The 23,614-nt window shown below is 39.9% G+C and overlaps 2 protein-coding genes across 2 annotated transcripts; one reads left to right on the top strand and one right to left on the bottom strand.

Moving 5' to 3' along the window:
- Positions 1-733: 733 nt before the first annotated feature.
- On the bottom strand, positions 734-6,785 carry LOC310984908 (allantoinase, mitochondrial). The gene is made up of 11 exons (XM_083970283.1): positions 6,568-6,785; positions 6,186-6,337; positions 5,580-5,694; positions 5,357-5,503; positions 5,221-5,266; positions 4,274-4,367; positions 3,970-4,156; positions 3,707-3,845; positions 1,430-1,602; positions 1,316-1,348; positions 734-1,223 (listed from the first exon to the last, which is right to left on the bottom strand). The coding sequence occupies exons 1-11, from the start codon at positions 6,712-6,714 to the stop codon at positions 1,074-1,076; spliced, it is 1,383 nt and encodes a 460-aa protein (XP_083826409.1). The 5' UTR covers positions 6,715-6,785; the 3' UTR covers positions 734-1,073.
- Positions 6,786-7,261: 476 nt separating this feature from the next.
- On the top strand, positions 7,262-22,128 carry LOC310984852 (tetratricopeptide repeat protein 39C-like). The gene is made up of 16 exons (XM_083970191.1): positions 7,262-7,376; positions 7,580-7,934; positions 12,276-13,283; positions 13,913-13,961; positions 14,920-15,048; positions 15,536-15,650; positions 16,493-16,853; positions 18,111-18,279; positions 18,621-18,714; positions 18,810-18,917; positions 19,002-19,111; positions 19,210-19,333; positions 19,442-19,539; positions 19,633-19,737; positions 19,849-19,887; positions 19,993-22,128. Exons 3-16 carry the CDS (start codon positions 13,138-13,140, stop codon positions 20,080-20,082), a joined length of 1,737 nt encoding a protein of 578 aa, XP_083826317.1. The 5' UTR covers positions 7,262-7,376; positions 7,580-7,934; positions 12,276-13,137; the 3' UTR covers positions 20,083-22,128.
- The last annotated feature ends 1,486 nt before the right edge of the window (positions 22,129-23,614 follow it).

Raw genomic sequence — 23,614 nt, forward strand, 5'->3', positions numbered from 1 at the left:
TCTTTCTTCCTTTGTCAACACACTGTTTTCTGAGCTCAGGTAGCTTGATGCTTTCCCATTTTTACAGATAAGGAAATGTTAATTATTGACAACAGGCCCTCCATGATTAACTATTACACTGCTGTGCACTACTCCCGGCTGGACTTAGGAGTGTATGGCTCTTCAGCCATATGAAATCCATTCATGTTAGTGTATTTTATCCCTAAACCAGTTTTTATTGAATTCTATCTTCTTTACTTTCCAATTCTAAATCTGATTCAATATATTTTTTATGTCTGCTGTTAAATGTATTGATCCTACTGTATTTGTTTGCTCCTGTTTTATTGCCTTTAAAAGTACTTTGAGTGGTACTTTTGTGCATAAAAGGTTCTATACAAATAAAGTTATTATTATTCACTTGGTACAAGTACAGTACAGTAAAGGAGAGGTCAGGATATATAATGTTGCACCAGTACCAATGGTTTCTATTTTGATTTTTTTTTTCAGCCTCACTAACCAGTGCAGTGTTGTCAGAATCATCACCTTAGGATGCGAGGTAAGAGAACCAGCAGGAGAAGCAACAGGGTGAATACAAGGAATGATTTTTTTTCTCTAAGATTAGAAATAATGCTATTATGTTGAACTATGTCTGATCCACGTACCCCAAAACCCACGGTGAAGACAGGATTAACACAACAAACCAAAAGGTTTATGTGTGAATGACACAATTTAGTCTTTAAAGAGAGTCTGAAAATCAATCAAATTAATATATTTTACTCTTTGTCATATAGTTTGTTATACTGTATATGCAACATTATAGGTCTGTAAACACACATTGTTGGACACGCATCTGCTGGTGGCACAATTATAGGATTTACACAGTCTGTTTATGTTCATTATGATCACATCTGCCACACACACACTCAGCTCATAATGTCTATAAGCACACTCTTTTACTAATGTATTAGTATGTTTAAAATGTCTTCACAATTTGCTAAATCAGCAGGTGTTTCCAGTCTTATTACAAAGGTAATCTAAAATGTTTTAGATAACGTAGGGTGTTGGAGATATGATGAATTGATGGACATCTTGCTTCACAGCTGAGCTTGATTTTTCCTCTGAGGGATGAGCAGATGTTTCCCCAGAGGCTCGGGGCTGAAGGAGCCTTCTCTGTAGATCAGCCGTCCCCTCAGGATGGTGGCACACACCACTCCTCGCAGTGCAAAGCCCAGGTAAGGCGTTATCTGCACACACACGATCATACGGTCAAGCTCAAAAACATGAGCTCGATCCATAACACAGTTAACTCATGAGATGTGTCCTGACATATACTGACCTTGTTTTTATGGTGTATGCCTGCTTCTTGAATCTGTGAAGTACAACAGAAGATGAAACACAGCGGACTCAGGGTTTAGCGATTGTTAATGTGATGGACTAAACTTGTACAAACCTCAAACTCTCGCTCTGGGTCCCATATGACCAAGTCGGCGTCGTAGCCGGGACAGAGGCTACCTTTCTGGGTGTCAAGGCTGCACAGCTGGGCTGTTTTCTGGCTGAGAAGCCTCACTACATCAGGCAGCTGGAAGCCTCTCTTACTGGCTGAACTCCAGAACAGAGGCAAGCCTGATGATACACATGGAGGCTGAGTTGACACCAGTGAAATATGGAAAATGTCCACCCCTGCATTCATTAATCTTATTAATCTTATGAGTGTAATCATGACAGGGATTTAAGGTTAAATAAAATAAGAAATTCCTTTATTAGTCCCAGTGCAGAAGTTACATGTTGCTCAGTGTTGTTGTATGTTGATCAGTGACAGCGTGTGAAGATGAATTTCCCTTATGGGACAATAAAGGCATTCTATTCTAAAAAGGAGAACAAAATGACAATATATATCACTACAAAAGTAATAAAAAATATGTTTAAAAAAACAAACATGCATAAATATAAATACAATAGCAGCAGGTGATACTGAACACTGACATAGCAAAATTGTGTTATAGTTGGACTGTGACCACCACAGTAAATGATTGTTCTGTCTTTTAAATTGGCACACAGCTCTTGTTTACCTCCCAGTGCACTTTGCCCAGTGAGGGAGATCGTCAGAGCGATTATAGTGGGGGGGGGGGGGGACATCTAATCCACCCCAAAAACTTGCATAAATTAGTCCTGCACTGTTGCACAGGACTGTCTTATTCTGTGAAATTCAGCCAGTGTCTTCTCCAGCTGAGCAGCAAGAGAAGATTTGTCACATCAAGACAAATCCTGGATCTGCTCCACAGACGGTGAAATATGTGAGAGCTGTTGTGGCTCTGTGACAGCAGCAGTGGAGAGACTTTGCAGTGATGGTGTCTTCATTGTTTAGATTCTCTACAAAAACCCTGTGCAGTGAGCAGATTCATGTCTAAGCGTCACCTGATATCATCACTGTACTCCAGGAGAGTGAATCAGATGATAAAGTGAATCAGGCACTGACACTTCAACAAATGCAAATGAGCCAATGACCTTTGATACAATTTGGAGACAGTGTGAGCTGCAAATAATAAATGCATAAATGGAAAGTTTGATTTTGTCAGGCTAATAAACAGGCACTGGCAGCTGCCAATATGTAGTATGGACAATCCTAAGTTTAGGTGTTGGTGGATAATTATGATTTAATTATGCCAATTGTCAGGCGTCATTAATTTCATTAGCGTCATATATGTCTCTGCTGCATTCACACCTTGTCAGCAGAGTGAGATGGTGTGTGTGTGTTTCATTGAAATAGGCCTATTGCATAATGATTATCTAACTAATAATTAAACCAGTACAGTGTGCAGCTTTTCAATTAGTTTAATCTGCTTGGTGGCAGAATTAAAAGGGTGTAAATCTAATTATAATGGTGGATGAAATAAGAAGGCTCTGTTTATGATACACCTGCAGAAGTCTAATATTCCCTGCTGGTTTAGCTCTTACGTGCTCCACACTGAGAACAGTCTTTGTCTGTTTGCTGCTAAACGCCCCCACTGTGCTCACCAGCTTCTTGTGTGTCTAAGTCCAGTGTTTGATGCTGATGAAGTGTATAGTGGGTTTGTTGGAGCTGCCTGCTGCAGCAGTAAACCTGATCCTGATGTTCTGGGCCAACAAACCAAAACCAATGAGTTGAAAAAACACTAAAGTCTCACTGCAGAGCTGAGACGAGCAGCACCACCACAGGTCACTACAAGCAAACCCTTCATACATACCGTCACTTAAGTCCTACTATTTAATAATGTTGTATTGCAGCTTTAAATTTGATCACACCAACTTGTCAGAGATTAGCACTAATGCAATTCTCTGCACTGAATGAGAGATTATTGTAATCAGATTCAGGAAGTCTGCTAAGCTCCCATTCAAAATTACAATTGTCAAGCTGATGTGAATGTTTGACCATTTGGCTGCTTGTCTTTATGGTCTCTTATGTCTATCGCATTACATGAATGCAGCAGTGGTGACACTTTCAGTCAATGGTCATTATTAGTGTGCTGAGTGAATTTGGAAGTTGGACATCCTGGAAAATTACTGATCCCTGCCAATGTATCTGAACAAAAGAACCAGTCAAGATTTAGGATGATTGATGGGATGTAATATCACTGCTAGGTCATTGGGATATACAAGTGTAATGTTATGTTGCATTAGAAATCATGTTGGAGGTAACTACTTATTGTTGCACCACTAGAAAAAAATTAAATATGCCGTCTCTAGTTACCAAATTGTAGAGAGGAAATTCCTCCCCAGGCCTGAGTGAAGTCTCCACTCTCCAGTCTCTTCAGGTCAGGAGTGCAGGGAGAGTGGTCAGACACCACCATGTCGATTTGTCCAGCTTTCAGGGCTGACCATAACTGCTCCTGATGGGGCACAATCAATTGCAAACTACTAAACAACGAATAATCAAGCAAGTACAGCCCAGTATGTTGAGATTCAGACTGAAGAAATCAAATGTTCATCCGTTCTGCTTCTTGCCCCATTTACCTGGTTATTAGATCCTCTGATGGGGGGGCAACACTTGAACTGTGTGGCCCCTGCAGGTATGTTCTCAGCACACAGACTGAGGTAGTGGTGGGTCGTCTCCACTGTTAAGGGGGCTCCGGCCTGCCTCGCCTGCTGGATCAGCTTCAGTGGTTTTGCAGAGGACAAGTGAACAATGTGGCAGCGCACCCTGGAGCAGAGAAACGTAGCTGACTGTGACATTAGTGCTGCACGCACACACACAAATCCTATTCACAATTATCCACTATGGTGTTCTGGTTATTTGTGAGCATGCTGAGGGTCTTACTGGTACTGCAGGCAGAGATCTGTGACAGTGCGAATAGCCTCGATTTCCATGACATCTGGCCTGGACTGCAGAAAGGTGGAATACTGAGATGGGTCTAACATGGAGAAGGATTTGAAAAACATCAATATTAACCCCTCACTCACAGTTATAAGTTAAACAAACGAGAACACGACTCTATACCAGTATAATAGCAGTGCTATGGTAATTATAACTCTTTCTTATTATCTTATGTGTTGTTATTATTGGACACAAAACTTGATTCTCCAAACTTAGTCTATTTTAGCAGCTATCACTCCCATATATCCCTGCAGATGAGATCTTCACCACCAGTTTGTACAAGCTCATTATTGGGTGAATTGAACTTAAAATATTGGAAACAAAATAAATGAAGTCTAAAAAGAGGGGAGTTAAATTGTGTTTTTGTGAGTTGGACAAAAGAAGAGTAATTTTGTACTCTCAGTCATCAGTTGATGTGACGGGGTCACATTAAGTCGTCAGTGCTGTCAAGCCCCTAACATAAACCGTTGTTTAAAATTAAATTAGTGGCAATGCCTGAGTCTTTTGGGGCCAAGCTAAAAAATGGCAGTGGGCCCCTCCAATCAATGTTCTATCAAACACCAATAGAAAATAGTAATGACAAGGCCAGATAGTTACAGCTGGTTTGTTTTACTCTGAGCTTTAAATCTCGTATTTATGTGCAGGCTTTAAAACATTTTGCAGCACTGCTTCTTGTCACTGCAAAAGTCCAGGGAATGACATGGGGCCCCTTAAGGGAGGTTTCCAACTGAGATGTCATCGCAAATTGTCCAGTGGCTGTGAAGAAGCCCCAAACAGATGCCTGCATTGCTTGATAACAAGCTGCGACTCTGAGAGAAACACACTCTGATACGTGGCCGTATAAATATCACAGTCAGATTATCTACTGTTCAATGTAAGATGATTCTTACCGCCAGTCTCGTCTGTTGTCTGCTGAACATCCAGCTCTGCATGAAACTGAAGGAGACAAAGTAAAAGATGTGACAGTGTGGATTCAACAGTCACAGAGTGTGGCACATGTAGTGGATGCTGCGATTGGTGTGTTACCAGCAGGACACTTCCTGTGCCTTGCAGCTGCTTCATGGCTGCGTGTAGATCACAGTCGGTCACGTGGGGAAACTCGTCCACCCCGCTGTGGATGAGGAAACATTTGAAGCCAGCCACTCCTGCGTGGATCATGGGCCGCAGATCCAGCTATGAAAAGACATAATTCAGTACAGCCTGGCTGAGAATAAATTCATTTCGTCCAAGCTGTTCTCTGTAATCCTACCTGGTTGCCAGGAATTACACCACCCCAGAAAGCTGTGTCCACAAAACACTGCCCTGTTGCCTCTCGCAGCTTCTCATGAAAATTACCCAGTGTGGTGGTTGGAGGGATGCTATTTCTGTGGAGTATAAAAATATTTGCTGGCAACTTAAAATCATCTAATGTTCCGTTGCCGAATGCATTGTTAGTTCATCTGTAAATCCATGAGCTGAGATCATCGGAGCTTGTGGGAATTAGAACTTTGGGATTTTCATGGATTTGCTGCTGAAGAAATACAGAAAAACAAAACTCAGACCTTTACTGTACAAAGGCAAACACGTCCTGTTTTAACTGATCTTTACAATCTTATTTTGTTACTTGTTTATACAATACAACAGTAATATGAAATGGCTATTTACTTTTAACCACTTGCATGTTTTAAAAAATGTTCTAACTGCTAATCCTTGATCATAAATTATGTGAATTTCTAAGGAGAGGGATCTGTAAAGAAGAAGAAGTAAAATATTTATAGGAGGAAAAAAAAGGTCAAATCTGCATTAAAATATCACACTCTTAATTTGCAGGAGAAAATGTAACTGCACTGATGTGAGGAGGCCGTTTCCAACTTACAGTGGCATGTCTACAATGGTTGTCACCCCTCCAGCTGCAGCAGCCCTCGTAGCCGTCCAGAAACCCTCCCAGGAGGTTCGTCCTGGTTCATTCACATGAACATGGCAATCTACAATGCCTGGCATCACCACACTGTCCCCCACATCCAACACCTACAATCACAGGTGGGTTGCATATCTCAGAACAAATGGATCAGTCAAATATTTGAGTGCAATCAGATTAAGACTTGTAACTCAATGCATTTGCCCTTTTAACTTCAAAAGACAAACATGTCTTTCATTGTCTCTCACTATACTGTATTAACCCTCAAAAGGTTAAAAGGGCAAACATGTATTCCATTGTCTCTCACTGTACTGCAAATGATCAGCCTAAGTCTTCTTACCTCACAGCCAACATCTCCAGAGGACTTGCTATCTGAGAGTATCTTATGGATTTTCCCATCCTTTATGATGACAACAGCAGGACGAACTTCACTGCCAATCAGTACCCTCTTACTCCTCACAGCACTGACTGCTGCGCCGGCTTCCATGTCAGTTTTTATTGAGTGTTTGTGAAGACAATCCACACACACTGGCTCAGCGCTGCAGATGCTTCCTTGGCCAGGTCAGTGTCCATGCGCTGAGGCACCGCCCCTTGTAAATGGTCCAAAGTGTATTCAGTTGTTGACTTTTCTGGTCTGTGACCATGGGGGCTGTTGTTTGAAACCTACTGTAGATAAGGGATTGAGCCCGGATATGTTGGTTATCCTGGATGAATTTAGCCTCAAGTCGGTTGTTCGAAAGCAGGTTAAATTTATTCAGTGTGGGCGTCAAGTTATTATGGTGATTTATTCTCTGCAGCTATTTGCTCCAGACCAGGCTAACAGCCAGGCTTAGTTGATTCTGTTCTGTCTTTATCTGTAAAGTCAGCAGTCACTCTGATCAGAAATCAATGTGTTTCATACATTACATTTACAATAATAAAAAAACATGAAACATTAACAATATTTATTAGGCTATTTTTTCATAATCAGGCCTGTGTTTTTTAATTCTCTATCAAACTCCATATCCTGCAGTCTTCTCTTCTCACACTGAATCTTTGCATCTGCCAGTGCTGCCTGCTTCTCCAGACGCAGGGCATACAGATGTCTGATGGTTTGTGAATTTTGTAAAAACATATCAACTAGAAAAAGCATTTCCATAAGGAAAATGCGTGTGAATGCTGAAAGCCATTGCTGAAGCCATGCTAACTTACGAGAAGAAATAACAAACACCCGACCGACTGACTATCTCACATGTCAGGAGAGAGACCTGGCTGACACCCCAAAGCTTACCCCCCCCAACACTCGCTCACACTCAAACCGTGCAGTGAGGACTATAGCCTCAACACATGGGGCGAGTGCTCTACCAACTGAGCTAAAAACCGCCCCAAACGTGAGTGATCTGATTTTCATTTAACCACCCACTCTCTGTGCAGAGATGTATCTGTATGTGTGTTTTCACAAAGGTTGAATTATTTACCTGCTTTGTTGTTGCCAAAATGTGCAGCCATCTTAGTTCCTTTGGTGTTACTCAACTACTGCAAAAACCTGCACTGTATTTACTGTGTGTAAATCACAACACCAGAATAGATTGATAAAGATTCATAAAAATCCTCATTCAAGGATAAATCAGCATTTAATTTTTTATAAACATGTATATTGTCAGGTGTCTGTATGTACAGTAACAGTGGATTCTACTCTCACATCCCTTCTAAACCCACTGCAGTGAAGTTAGTTTGAAGTTGGATATTTGACAGACATTCGCTCACTCACTCGCTTCTCAATATATTAAAAATCCATATAAAATATTAGATGTGTTCAAATGCAATAAAAACAGGTGTGTCTCATAGAGGAGGCTTAGCTCTACCATCCTGTGTCGATTTTGAGCCAACAGGTCACATGACCTAGGAGTTATTGAGCTATAATGCTCATATTTACAGTATAAAATACATTAAAAATTCATATAAAATATTTAATGTGTTTAAATGCAATAACAACAGGTGTGTGTCATAGAGGAGGCTTAGCCCTACCATCCTGTGTTGATTTTGAGCCAACAGGTTACATGACCTGAGAGTTATTGAGCTCTAATGCTCATATTTACAGTATAAAATACATAAAAAATTAATATTAAATATTAAATGTGTTTAAATACAATAAAAACAGGTGTGTCTCATAGAGGAGGCTTAGCCCTACCATCCTGTGTTGATTCTGAGTCAACAGGTCACATGACCTAGGAGTTATTGAGCTATAATGCTCATATTTACTGTATAAAATATATAAAATATTCATATAAAATATTAAATGTGTTTAAATGCAATAAAAACAGGTGTGTCTCATAGAGGAGGCTTAGCCCTACCATCCTGTGTTGATTTTGAGCCAACAGGTCACATGACCTAGGAGTTATTGAGCTATAATGCTCATATTTACAGTATAAAATACATTAAAAATTCATATAAAATATTAAATGTGTTTAAATACAATAAAAACAGGTGTGTGTCATAGAGGAGGCTTAGCTCTACCATCCTGTGTTGATTTTGAGCCAACAGGTCACATGACCTGGGAGTTATTGAGCTATTAATGCTCATATTTACTGTATAAAATATATAAAATATTCATAAAAAATAGTAAATGTGTTTAAATGCAATAAAAACAGGTGTGTGTCATAGAGGAGGCTTAGCTCTACCACCCTGTGTTGATTTTGAGCAAACAGGTCACATGACCTGAGAGTTATTGAGCTCTAATGCTCATATTTACTGTATAAAATACATTAAAAATTCATATAAAATATTAAATGTGTTTAAATACAATAAAAACAGGTGTGTCTCATAGAGGAGGCTTAACCTTACCATCCTGTGTTGATTTTGAGCCAACAGGTCACATGACCTAGGAGTTATTGAGCTATAATGCTCATATTTACAGTATAAAATACATAAAGAATTCATATAAAATATTACATTCGTTTAAATGCAATAAAAAACAGGTGTGTCTCATAGAGGAGGCTTAGCTCTACCATCCTGTGTTGATTCTGAGTCAACAGGTCACATGACCTGGGAGTTATTGAGCTATAATGCTCATATTTACTGTATAAAATACATTAAAAATTCATATAAAATATTAAATGTGTTTAAATACAATAAAAACAGGTGTGTGTCATAGAGGAGGCTTAACCCTACCATCCTGTGTTGATTTTGAGCCAACAGGTCACATGACCTGAGAGTTATTGAGCTCTAATGCTCATATTTACAGTATAAAATACATTAAAAATTCATATAAAATATTAAATGTGTTTAAATACAATAAAAACAGGTATGTCTCATAGAGGAGGCTTAGCTCTACCATCCTGTGTTGATTCTGAGTCAACAGGTCACATGACCTAGGAGTTATTGAGCTATAATGCTCATATTTACTGTATAAAATATATAAAATATTCATAAAAAATAGTAAATGTGTTTAAATGCAATAAAAACAGGTGTGTGTCATAGAGGAGGCTTAGCTCTGCACCCTGTGCTGATTTTGAGCCAACAGGTCACATGACCTGAGAGTTATTGAGCTCTAATGCTCATATTTACAGTATAAAATACATTAAAAATTCATATAAAATATTAAATGTGTTTAAATACAATAAAAACAGGTGTGTCTTATAGAGGAGGCTTAGCCCTACCATCCTGTGTTGATTTTGAGCCAACAGGTCACATGACCTAGGAGTTATTGAGCTATAATGCTCATATTTACAGTATAAAATACATAAAGAATTCATATAAAATATTACATTCGTTTAAATGCAATAAAAAACAGGTGTGTCTCATAGAGGAGGCTTAACCCTACCATCCTGTGTTGATTTTGAGCCAACAGGTCACATGACCTGAGAGTTATTGAGCTATAATGCTCATATTTACAGTATAAAATACATTAAAAATTCATATAAAATATTAAATGTGTTTAAATACAATAAAAACAGGTATGTCTCATAGAGGAGGCTTAGCCCTACCATCCTGTCTTGATTTTGAGCCAACAGGTCACATGACCTAGGAGTTATTGAGCTATAATGCTCATATTTACAGTATAAAATAAATCAAAAATCCATATAAAATATTACATTCGTTTAAATGCAATAAAAACAGGTGCGTCTCATAGAGGAGGCTTAGCCCTACCATCCTATGTTGATTTTGAGCCAACAGGTCACATGACCTAGGAGTTATTATAATGCTCATATTTACAGTATAAAATATATTAAAAATTCATATAAAATAGTAAATGTGTTTAAATGCAATAAAAACGGGTGTGTGTCATAGAGGAGACTTAGATCTTCTGTTCTGTGTTGATTTTGAGCCAACAGGTCACATGACCTGGGAGTTATTGAGCTCTAACACCCATATTTACTGTATAAAATATATAAAAAATTAATGTGACCTGTTGGCTCAAAATCAACACAGAATGGCAGATGTGAGCCTCCTCTATGACACACACCTTTTTTTATTGCATTTAAACACATTTACTATTTTATATGAATATTTTATATATTTTATACAGTAAATATGAGCATTAATAGCTCAATAACTCCCAAGTCATGTGACCTGTTGGCTCAAAATCAGCACAGGGTGGTAGAGCTAAGCCTCCTCTATGACACACACCTGTTTTTATTGCATTTAAACACATTCAATATTTTATATGAATTTTTAATGTATTTTATACTGTAAATATGAGCATTATAGCTCAATAACTCCTAGGTCATGTGACCTGTTGGCTCAAAATCAACACAGGATGGTAGAGCTAAGCCTCCTCTATGACACACACCTGTTTTTATTGCATTTAAACACATTTATTATTTTATATGAATATTTTATATATTTTATACTGTAAATATGAGCATTATAGCTCAATAACTCCTAGGTCATGTGACCTGTTGGCTCAAAATCAACACAGGATGGTAGGGCTAAGCCTCCTCTATGACACACACCTGTTTTTATTGCATTTAAACGAATGTAATATTTTATATGGATTTTTGATTTATTTTATACTGTAAATATGAGCATTATAGCTCAATAACTCCTAGGTCATGTGACCTGTTGGCTCAAAATCAACACAGGATGGTAGAGCTAAGCCTCCTCTATGACACACACCTGTTTTTATTGCATTTAAACAAATGTCATATTTTATATGGATTTTTGATTTATTTTATACAGTAAATATGAGCATTATAGCTCAATAACTCCCAGGTCATGTGACCTGTTGACTCAGAATCAACACAGGATGGTAGAGCTAAGCCTCCTCTATGAGACACACCTGTTTTTATTGCATTTAAACGAATGTACCGTAATATTTTATATGAATTTTTAATGTATTTTATACTGTAAATATGAGCATTAGAGCTCAATAACTCTCAGGTCATGTGACCTGTTGGCTCAAAATCAACACAGGATGGTAGGGTTAAGCCTCCTCTATGACACACACCTGTTTTTATTGTATTTAAACACATTTAATATTTTATATGAATTTTTAATGTATTTTATACTGTAAATATGAGCATTAGAGCTCAATAACTCTCAGGTCATGTGACCTGTTGGCTCAAAATCAGCACAGGGTGGTAGAGCTAAGCCTCCTCTATGACACACACCTGTTTTTATTGCATTTAAACACATTTACTATTTTTTATGAATATTTTATATATTTTATACAGTAAATATGAGCATTAATAGCTCAATAACTCCCAGGTCATGTGACCTGTTGGCTCAAAATCAACACAGGATGGTAGAGCTAAGCCTCCTCTATGACACACACCTGTTTTTATTGTATTTAAACACATTAAATATTTTATATGAATTTTTAATGTATTTTATACTGTAAATATGAGCATTATAGCTCAATAACTCCTAGGTCATGTGACCTGTTGGCTCAAAATCGACACAGGATGGTAGAGCTAAGCCTCCTCTATGAGACACACCTGTTTTTATTGCATTTGAACACATCTAATATTTTATATGGATTTTTAATATATTGAGAAGCGAGTGAGTGAGCGAATGTCTGTCAAATATCCAACTTCAAACTAACTTCACTGCAGTTCTAAACCCTAGGTTATTTTCAGCTCAGTGCATGTGACTGATTTAAGAGTAAAAAAAAAACTATGTGATCATATTTGTCATTATCCTCTGATGTAGCCTTTAATATGCAATACTGCAGACAAATAACTTTAAAAGAGGAAATAAAAGAAAACCAAGGCTGCAGCTGCATGAGTCGTGACCCCCCTGTCTGTCTGTCTGTCTGTCTGTCCGTCCGTCCGTCCGTCTGCTCCTGCGGGCCGCTCGGTCTGCGCCTCTAATTGGCTGAGGGTCGGAGGAGGGGGCGGGGTGTGCAGCCTGCAGGCCGGAGGCTGACAGCAGCCTGACAGGATGCAGCTTCGCCTCAGCGGACTCCATCCCCTCCATCCTCCCCGCGATGATGCGCCGTGCGTTATGACGCCAGGCCGTTTGACGAGTGCATTACGTGAGGCTGGCAGAGCAGCACAGCAGCCTGGATCCTCGTTATGTAATGCATCGGATGCTGCTGGGAGTATCAGGGGGGAGAAGCTGTTGACGGCTGGCTGATTTTTTACTGATGAACAGCGGTGCGTTTGCTTGTGTGCGCGCTTTCAGACGTGTGCAAGTACAATGCTGATTGTAAATGACTGGAGTGTGGTGTGATTGAGCAAGTGTGGGCATCTGTGGCCTATCCCTGAGCTGCACAGACGTCTGGAGCCTGCGGAAGCTGCACAGCGGGTTTTTTTCTTTTATTTTTTTCCCCTCTTAAAGTCGACCAGAGGCGCGTCTCTGTTTAAACTCGTGTCCTCCATCAGCGAAAATAAACCAATGCGGGTTTGTTTCAGAGAAGAATCCAGATCATATTTTCTCCTCCATCGCGTTGGTCTCATCCAGCAGCCTGTGCGCTGTGGTATAAACAATGGCGGGTCCGGAGCAGTCCCAGCAGCAGCAGCAGGTAGAGGAGAAGGCAGAGCACATAGATGATGCTGAGATGGCTCTGCAAGGAATCAACATGCTGCTCAACAACGGCTTCAAAGAAAGCGACGAGCTCTTCAGGAGATACAGGTATTTATGACTTTACTGTCACACTATCTGCCAGAGCATGCTGCAGACCTAAACCTGCAGGGCAAATGGTACAAATATAATGTATAAAACACTTGAATGGGGATAAATAGTACAGCATGTACTGTGCCACTATATACAGCCACTGAGCTTATGTTTTCACATAAATTACAATAACATTTTAAATGAATGGCTGCTGTGGGAGGTTTCACGTCTTAGAGCCTGTTTATTAGTGAGTGAGGGTCTGTGCCCTCCAGCTGTCGGACTCACCTGAGATTCCCCTCAAGCCTCCCACTGACAGACTATATCCATGTAAACAGGTCATGGCACAGGGATTATCCACTATACTAGTGTATTTCACCTTTATCTAAGGCTGTTGTGGACAGTGAGTAGCTGCTCTCTCCATGTCACATAGATGTCAGACCCTGACATCTGTCCCTGCTTCAGATCATGCCCATGTTCATGCTTGACTTGTTCCAGCAGCAAAAATAATCAGCTGATCCTCTTATTTATGCAAATGATGAATTCCCAGGAGATAAAATGTTACTAGAACTACTTTGTACATCAACAAAATGTTCACTTCTGTTCAGTGTCTGATTTGTTCTGTGATTTCTCTCTCTCTGTCTCTCCAGGACCCAGAGCCCACTAATGAGCTTTGGGGCCAGTTTCGTCAGTTTCCTGGTGAGTTAACGCTCAGCTGGTGATGGAAGGATCAGATAAGATGCCAGAGGAAATATCAGTTGATGTTAAGAAAAGCAAAAATAAAAACAGCTATTAGTATAACTGATAGAGCCGCAAAATTAGATTCAGGCCCATGCTGTCACTGTTCATTTTTTTTGCCCCCCCCCCAGGAAAATCACATCACATCACAGTGTCAGGCCATGAGATAAAACAATATGCCAAACTGGTTGCATTGTTGTCACCACTGGCATCCTCTCCTTTGCTTTTCCATCCATTAACGTAATGGATGCATCCTCCTCACAGCATTGCTCTTGCAGAAAGGCACATTACTATAACGCTGCATCCATCACTGATGAGGAGGGGAGAGTTTTCACAGTGTGGTGGTCACTCACACACACACACACACACACACACACAGACGCCCTGTCGCTGCCTCTCGTGCCGACACCATGAAGCTATAGATGATGTCATCCTCTGTCCCTGGATGCTAAACGGCCCTGAAGGCAGTGGGGGAGGTGACGTCTGACCATCATGGCAGGCCTTCATAGATGCAGCGAATATTACACAAGCTATAATGTGAAACAATCTATTAAAATGCGTAATACGTAGTGTTTCCGCTTTCATTCATGTGTGAATGTGATTCTCTAAAGATTCAAGCCACATCACAGCAAAGATTTTTCTGAGTCTGGCAGCTGGGTAGTGTCTCTTGCAGCCCCAATCACACAGCTGTACAGATGTCACCGTGTTCCTCCATTCATTGTCATGCAGAAAGAGCCCTTTGTCCCTGTCTGCTTTTTAAAGAGTGTTACGTAACAATCCTTCAGTCTTATTACAAAATCGTAAGCCAGCTAAAGCATAAATCTGCTCCGTGAGACAAGAGACAATTTAATATCAGAGTAATGATAATAATCCACTGCATATATCAGTCAAGGACTTTTTTTGCTGTATTTCACTGCAGAATGCCATGATGACATTTGAAGAGGAGAAGATGCAGTTGGCCTGTGATGACCTGAGGACCACTGAGAAACTGTGCGAGAATGACAGCGCTGGAGTGATCGAGACAATCAGAAACAAGATAAAGAAGAGCGTGAGTGTGAAACTATGGATTCAGGAGGTGGAGAAGTGTAATACATGGACTGTTAGAAGGCACGGATAATAGTGATGCTGAAATACGATACTGATAGCATCAAGTCACACATTTAGATTTTTCACTGGTGTGAACAAACATGTTTCAGCTGCTGCTGTCGTCTCTGATATCACAGCCAGAGGAGGCTACAGAACAGATAACAATGCTCTGTGTCCTCGGCATCAGGCCTAATGATGCTGGCAGCAGTGAGATCATACCGAACCCACTCACAGATTCAATCAGTTCCTTCCATGAAATGTAATCAACATGCTGAGTAAGGAGTCTGGGGGCAGCCCGCCCAGCAGCTCTGGGTCATTCAGGAAACATGGAAACCTGTGGTCACAGCTGCGGGAACACACAGCAGCCACTGGGGAAACAAGCTGCAAGTGTATGTGCATACTGCTGCTTACTGAATCTGTGTGTGTGTGTGTGTGTGTGTGTGTTACAGATGGACTCCCAGAGGTCAGGCGTTGTTGTCGTGGACCGCCTTCAGAGACAGATTATTGTTGCCGACTGTCAGGTGTACCTCGCCGTGCTGTCCTTTGTCAAACAGGAGCTTTCTGGTAATCAAATGAACAGTATTTGGAGCACAGTGTTATCACAGCAGTGTCTGTCTACACAGTTCTGTAACTCAAAGAAACAAGACATGACAGAGCAGCATACCTGCAGAGAAACAGTGCAGAGCCTGTAATCATGAGTATCTCTACACATGTGATATAATATGACATAATGAGGACATTTTGTCAGACAGTCCTACAGTATGTACAGACAGGTGTGTTAATCATCATAAAGATGTTTGATTATAGGAGACAGATTAAAAATAGAAATGAAGTAGCACAGGTCTGAGATATTCTGACTCGATAACCTTAGGATGGGTCAAGCCTCAAAAACACAGGATCCTACATTTCCCATAATGCACTCAACAGCATGTCTCTGATCCCTGTCAGCTAAATCTTTGCCTAATTCGACATCCCAAATTCGTAACGCAGGCTTTCACGTATAAATTTGTTGTATAATGTTTTTGATGGTTCTCTCAGGTCTGACAGAATAAAATACACAGTGTTTGCAGGATGAGCACGGTGATCTATACAGAAATGAAACAAGAATAGTAAGTGCGGGAGAGGTTAAAACCCCTATATGGGCTTATACAAAACACCTCCCCAAAAATACGCAAAGATTCAAAAACAATTATTTATTGGTCATTATTGGTCATTATTTATCACACATTTTTCTGTTTTATTGTCAATTTAAAATCTTTGGGTTTGATCTATTTCACAGATGTAAGATGCAGTTTGACTGATTATAATCATTTATTGTTTAAAATAATAATTTGATGAATTCTGTCTTGTTCTTTAACATGGAAATCTAGTTGAGGGTTATTCATGTTGATTATATCCCATCACAGCGTACATCAAAGGAGGCTGGATTCTTCGTAAGGCCTGGAAAATGTACAACAAGTGCCACAGTGACATCAGCCAGCTGCAGGAGACCTGTCAGCGGAGGCCCTCTGTCAACCAGGACTCTGTCTCTACAGACAACGCCAACCACAACGCACCAGTGGAGAACGCCGTGACGGCCGAGGCCCTGGACCGGCTCAAGGGCTCCGTAAGCTTTGGCTATGGCCTCTTCCATCTGTGCATCTCCATGGTACCACCACACCTGCTGAAGATTATCAACCTGCTGGGCTTTCCTGGTGACCGGCTCCAGGGCCTGTCCTCCCTTATGTACGCCAGCGAGAGCAAGGACATGAAGGCACCGCTCGCTACGTGAGTAGGCTCAGCTCAGTATGACTTCACAGAGAGACAGATAATTATCACCCAACTCTGTAATGTAACTCCGCATATCTATGGAGGGTTGGCCTGAAACTTGACTTGATTGTTCACTGTCTCTCCATCAGCAAATGCAGGGCTGTCCCAGGTCAAACTGTGGCATAGGCAAAAAAAATTTGAGGACCCTACTAACAAAATCTGTGCATAACAAAAGGCCATTTAAGTTAACATTAAGAACAAACAACATCTGATATAAATTAAACAACATCTGATATAAATGAAGTCATCAGTTAACAATAAGGAAAAAATAAGTCATTTTAATATGTGTCAAAAAAAATAGGTTACTTCAACCTGAAGAAAAAAATATTAGCAGCCAGACTCTTGTGTCTTTCAACAATAGAATCGGTACAGGACATTCAGTTGTCTAAGGCCGTCCCTACAGGCGGCAGCAAATTTCTCAAAGCAGGTCAATTAGGTAAACAAGCATATAAGTGCCTTTTACAGATGCGCACATCTGTAAAAGGCACTTATTTTTTATTTCCTCTTGCATGTGACAGATTCAGTGTCTTTTTGTTGCCATCTCTTCACCTGCACTGGTGCCCAGCCCTGAGCAGTGACTGGTCAGTTGAGGAAATGTCAATCATAGCAGCGATGCGTGCATAGATGACCTTCTTTTTCTCCTCTTAAACTCACAAACTCCTCATGCTGGGGGACACTGATGCACACGTGACTGCACTGCATTTGTGCATAAAATGATGCCCTGTGTGCACAATGTTCAGTGTTCCGCGTTTAGGGAGAGGATGCAGCCAAAGGTAGAAAGTCCCTAGTGGAGCATTTAGCAGCAACAAAGCAAAACGTCTCCAAAAATACAGGGAATATTGTTTGTATATTAAAAATAGACAACTGATAGCTCTTACATTTGCCATAACTTTATAGAATATGATAATGTTGTGTGCACAGCTTGTTGCCCTGAAAAAGCAGAAAAATCTATCTCAAAATCTATCTCAGTTTGAAGTGCAACTTATTATAAAAGTATAAATAATTCTAAAACTAAGTGAAACTAATAAATGTATTTCACTATTCAACAATTCAGTTTCATACATATTGTAGAGTCAATGGCAGATTAATCGTCAAACAGTTAGATGCAAATCAATGTGTCAGTGCCGTTTTGTCTGTCATATCTATGCTGTATTTACATTTGACATATGTCCAGTGTCATGTCACACTCTGAGGAGAGTCTGTTGTGTTGCTCAGGTTGGCCCTCTTGTGGTACCACACAGTAGTGCTGCCTTTCTTTGCTCTGGATGGATCTGACACACACGCAGGGCTCATGGAGGCCAAAGCTATTCTGCAGAGAAAGTCTGTGGTTTATCCCAACTCATCGCTCTTCATGTTCTTTAAAGGACGCGTTCAGCGGCTAGAGGTATGTACAGCGGGCTCAGGGCTGGTTATAATACAGGATAAACCATGACTGTAGTGTTTGGCAAATAGCAATACTGGTTTATTTGTGTTTGTATGTAATGTTGACTGAGGACATTTGCAGGCAAATCTGTTTTTATGAGAAAGGAATCTTCCATCATACACTTTAGCAACCAATGTTAGCACATATATAATTAATATGCATGTAAAACAGCTCATGGACTCACCAACATCTGATCAACCATCTATTTATCTAACTCTCATTCAACATGTGCATGATGTGTGTGTCCGTCAAACATGATTACCGTTACCTGTTGGTGTGTGTGTTCTCTCCTCTGTCCCCAGTGCCATATCAACAGTGCTTTGGCCTGTTTCCATGATGCATTAGAGCTCGCATCAGACCAAAGAGAGATCCAGCATGTGTGTCTCTATGAGATTGGTACGTGTTTTCCCATCTGGTTAGTGGTGACATACTGATGCTGTACGGTGCAGCGATGACTTGATTTCCTTCTGTCTTGCTTGTCATGGCGTCAGGTTGGTGCAGCATGATAGAGATGAATTTTGAGGACGCGTACAGGTCGTTCGAAAGGCTGAAGAACGAGTCCCGCTGGTCACAGTGCTACTACGCCTACTTGACTGGAGGTGAGGCCTGACATACACTAACACATGTTGACACTGCTGAGATGCTCCTACTCTGTGTGCTAGTCCTTTCCTGTCGTCTTTCAGTGTGTCAGGGTGCTTCTGGTGACCTGGACGGAGCAAGTGGGGTTTTCAAAGATGTGCAGAAGCTGTTCAAGAGAAAAAACAACCAGATTGAGCAGTTTGCTGTCAAAAGGGTGAGTAAGGCTGCACACCCTGCCTGCCTTTTCTTTCTCTTTCACAAACCCAAGTGTGTCACAAAAATGTTGCCTCTCTGTCTGATTTCCATCTGCAGGCTGATCGATTGAGGAAGATGTCGCCCTCCAGAGAGCTATGCATCCTCGGTGTAATTGAAGTGCTGTATCTGTGGAAAGCACTTCCAAACTGCTCCTCGTCTAAACTGCAGATAATGAACCAGGGTGAGTGTAACCTACATGATTCACACCAGCATAACCAGGTTTGCTGCAGTCAGATGTCTGAGAATTTGATCTGACCCTGTGTGATGATGTCTTCTTGTGTCTGGACAGTGTTACAGACTGTAGACGAAGCCTCATGCCGAGGCCTGAAACATCTCCTTCTTGGTTCCATTCACAAATGTCATGGAAATATGAGAGATGCTGTTCAGGTATGAGTCTACACAGAGCGCTGATGATGCAGATGATCTAGTCTAGTTATATGACTCATCTTGCTTTGTGCATCCATTTTGTCTCCGCTCCAGTCATTGCAGTTGGCTGCTAGGGATGAATATGGACGACAGATCAACTCATACATTCAACCATATGCCGTCTATGAACTGGGATGTATACTCCTTGCACAACCAGAGGTCAGGCTGAATCTGTTAATAATTTTGCTCTGCCTTTAAAGTGAATTCTACTGATGAGACCACATGCTCATTTATTATTATCTCCTCTTTTTCTTTGTTTGTGAAATCCAGACTGTGGGAAAGGGAAGGTCATTGCTAGTCCAAGCAAAGGTAAAATAGTCACATTGTATTGTCTAGATTAACATTTATTTTTATATTTTCCCCACGCATAGTTTATTATTACATGTTACAAGAATGTATCTGTTGTGTTTTCAGGAGGATTTCACAGGCTACGACTTTGAGAACAGGCTTCACGTCCGAATCCATTCAGCCCTGGCCTCGTTGAAGGAGGTAGTGCCTCAGTGACTCCAGGAAGAAGTGACAATGGCTCGAGCTATGCTCATGGCTTTTTAACACAAGTTTTAAGCCTTTCAAACCAACTGTTTGACATCATAATGAACACACTTCTGTGTTTTTCATTCTTAGGATGTGTAGAAATACACTTGTTTGTCACCTTGCTCACACCCAGGCCTTATCTCTGTGCATTCAGTACAGAGATAACCGGTGTCTTAGCATAAGACTTGAAACAGATTAAAATCAACGCTATACATGAACATACCATGACTAAGACTTGTCTTGCTGTTGACCAACAAGCTAGTCACTAGTACACCTGTAAACAGCCAATTTTGTTACTGTGCCAACCTGGGAAGCCTGCTAGCTGTCTCACTTCCTGTCTATATGCTAAACAAAGCTAAATACCTCCCGGCCTATCTCTGGAAAAGATGCACAAAGATGAAATTGGTAACAATACTTGACTTGGAGCAAGACAACAAAGAAGTATATTTCCACAAGTCTCTAAATGTTCATTTAATTGTTTTCTGCACCAAAATGTGTTAGCTAGCTAGTAACAACACTTTCCTCATTAACTTGTGTATTTGGAGGATTTCAGTTACACCTCCTCCCTTTCAGTGAGCAATTCAGCACGTCAAAGTAACCTTTCAATGAGATCATACTTCCCTGAATAGTAACTTCGCCAACCATCATAAAAAATGCAAATACTCGTAATTTCCTCATTCTTTAAAAACATGCAGATGACATTTGAACATTTTACAGAAATAATTAAATAGAATTAATAATTCAAATTTTTTGCCATATGACATATCATGAAAAAAAAGATAAGCAAAATATTACTCAAATTTAATATCTGACTTTATATGTTCTTATAAAGGACTTTGTGGGTTGTTACATTTTCAGTGAATATTTAATAAATAGTGCTTCTCCTAATTAACTTTTCAAAATCTGCTTGTCAAATTGCAAAATGACATTGAAGCATATCACACAGAGGCCACTTATATTCACAGTGGACTTTAAATGACTAAACTTGTAGTCTAATTCGTTACTGGTCACCTTATGTCACACACAGCAACTACTAGGCTGCTGCGGGTTAGTCACACTCAAGTAGTTGGATGTGTCACATTTATAACTGAAGTCACAACAACACAATGGCCTAATTATGTTTTGTATGTGGAGACACCAGGCATTGATCCTGTGCACTATGCATGGTGTGGCAGGGTAACAGCAGCTTTAGGACTGTACTGAAGTCAGACATACCTGTATGTCCATCCATGCAAATACATCAAGATGTTATAATACAGTGCATTCAGTACTGTAATGTTACCACTGAATGGTGCTGCGAAATGTCAGCCAATTAATCATATATTAGTAGTGACTTATTTTAATAGTGTTTTAGTGATACAAACTTTTAATTAGTCCATAATAGTGGAAAAAAAATAATTTACTACATAGCAGAAGTTGTACTTTTACAAGTGTCATTTACAATATGCTATTTTGGTTCTGAGTGTTTATCCTGTTATGGCCAGAAAGGTAGGCTGCGGTGTTAGTGATCAAGCTGGTTCAAATGTGTGATCCTGAATTAGACGAGGAATAATATTTCTGTGATAAGTGATTTTAACAACTTTTCTCAACACAGTTTTACACTGTACATATGAATTATTCTGTGCAGGGTATTGCCTTCTGAGTAACAGTCATCTGAGCAATATAAGCAACAGGAGAACATCTTCATTTACTGAGATTTTCAGCTATGAGTGTCTGTGTTTTTCATCCCATGTTCAGGAAAGTGGACGGGTTTGTTTGTTTTTGCTCATGCTAAGCTGGACAGACAAAGCCAGTCATCCCCCTGTGGCTGTGGTGGATATAAATTGTGGTATAATGTTGCGGTGACCACGGTGTGAGTGGTCGGTGCAGTGCAAGTGATGTGGTGAATGGTGAAACGTCAGTGAGATGTCACCTACCTACCTGTAAAAACCAAATACGTATGTCACTGAGAGATTTTCTTTCCTTTTGTCATGAGATTTTGTTGGAAACGTGAGGATAATGATGATGGTGTTCCAATGTGTCACTGAACTCTACAATAAACTGTTCTCCATTAATCCAGTCAAATAGTGGTTTCTCTTTCTTTGTGAAATTGTTCTTTGGACAGGTATTTTACATATCAAATGTGGACTGATGAAAGGTAAGTGAATGGTTTTTGTTTTGTTTTGGGGGTCATTTTTGAAGACGAAAAGAAACCTTAACCAATATACTGTATATACTGTATAAGTTACAAGTTAACTTTCTGCCATCTCAGTCAGGCTGTACTTTAGCATATTCACCTCATGTATTGACTGTGCCCTGAGGGAAAAATAAAAATTAAGAGAAAGCTTGAAATGAATGGTAAAGTATTACATTTTCATCCACCAAACAGAGCTTGAACTGATGTTTAGTTAGTTATATGTTCACTGACTTCCCAAAGCATTCCTCAAAGAAAACCTTCAAATAAATCAAATTACACTAAAGCAATGGGATGAAACAGTAATGTTGTAAAACTTGTTAACACATGTGTGTACTTCGTGTAAGTGCATGGAGAGTTTAAAAATCAGCTTGAGGATTACATGAAGGCCTAGATTTAGACCTACTGTAGGTGGTGGTGCACTTCACCCCCCTTATGGCCAAAATCAGTATTACAAAAGCAAACATTTATAACAAGAATTCCACTTTCCTTTCATGGCACTGTTTTTTAATATAAAAAAGAACTTAGAAAATCATTGTGTATTTTTTTTCCCCCCAATTGTTTTTCAGGGCCTCTGCAGTGGATGGCACCGATCCCCAGGAAAAGAAGAACCTACTCCAGAGAAGAATTTGGCCTGGAAACTGTGGGAGACAATGGAGAAGATCCACTGAGACACTACAGACATGAGGTCATGTTGCAAGTTCTTTTGATACGAACACTTGGAGGCAGCAGTAATTATGGGACCCAAATGATGAGTCAGACGTTTAATCAATCTGTTTAATTATAGTTTAATGTCTTTTTGCCATTACCTTGCTCTTCATCTTTTTACACAGTCCATTTATTTTTAGTCCACTAGGGGGACCTTTATCACAGACAGTATGTGGGTGTACAGTAATGTGGTGTATTTTACAAACACCTATAATTTTGTATAGTAAAAAAAAAAGTCAAACTATTAATACCAATAATCAAATCCACAAATAAAGTACACTAATACTGTAATATTATAGATTTTGCAACCCAGTCCTCGCAGTGTATGGTGTGGCTAAAAATAGCTCTGTCCTATATCATTCAGAAAGAGAAACCATCAAGATTCATTCCCAAGTGGGTGGAAAATGATCAGGTGATCATTGTGTCTAGTTGTGTTTGTATGCATCCTTTGGATATGGTTGTGTTACTGGTCTGCAATGCAATGTGTTTCTTTCAGCTGAATTTATTTTGTTTTCAAAAAGCATTTGCAAAAATATTGTTCTCTTCATAGTGAGTATCCCTTCCTACAGACCACAAGAAGAGGAGTGACCTCCCATTCAGAGAATAAACTTAACATTTATA

Source organism: Trachurus trachurus (assembly GCF_905171665.1).
Source record: "Trachurus trachurus genome assembly, chromosome: 4".
Taxonomy (NCBI): domain Eukaryota; kingdom Metazoa; phylum Chordata; class Actinopteri; order Carangiformes; family Carangidae; genus Trachurus; species Trachurus trachurus.

Coding starts and splice junctions, on each gene's coding strand:
- LOC310984908 (XM_083970283.1), bottom strand. CDS start 6,714: ATGGAAGCCGGCGCAGCAGTCAGTGCTGTGAGGAGTAAGAGGGTACTG. Junction 6,338..6,567: donor CTGGAGATGTTGGCTGTGAG/GTAAGAAGACTT, acceptor CTGTGATTGTAG/GTGTTGGATGTGGGGGACAG. Junction 3,846..3,969: donor TCAGAGGATCTAATAACCAG/GTAAATGGGGCA, acceptor GTGCCCCATCAG/GAGCAGTTATGGTCAGCCCT.
- LOC310984852 (XM_083970191.1), top strand. CDS start 13,138: ATGGCGGGTCCGGAGCAGTCCCAGCAGCAGCAGCAGGTAGAGGAGAAG. Junction 13,962..14,919: donor CCAGTTTCGTCAGTTTCCTG/GTGAGTTAACGC, acceptor ATTTCACTGCAG/AATGCCATGATGACATTTGA. Junction 19,334..19,441: donor ACTGCAGATAATGAACCAGG/GTGAGTGTAACC, acceptor GTGTCTGGACAG/TGTTACAGACTGTAGACGAA.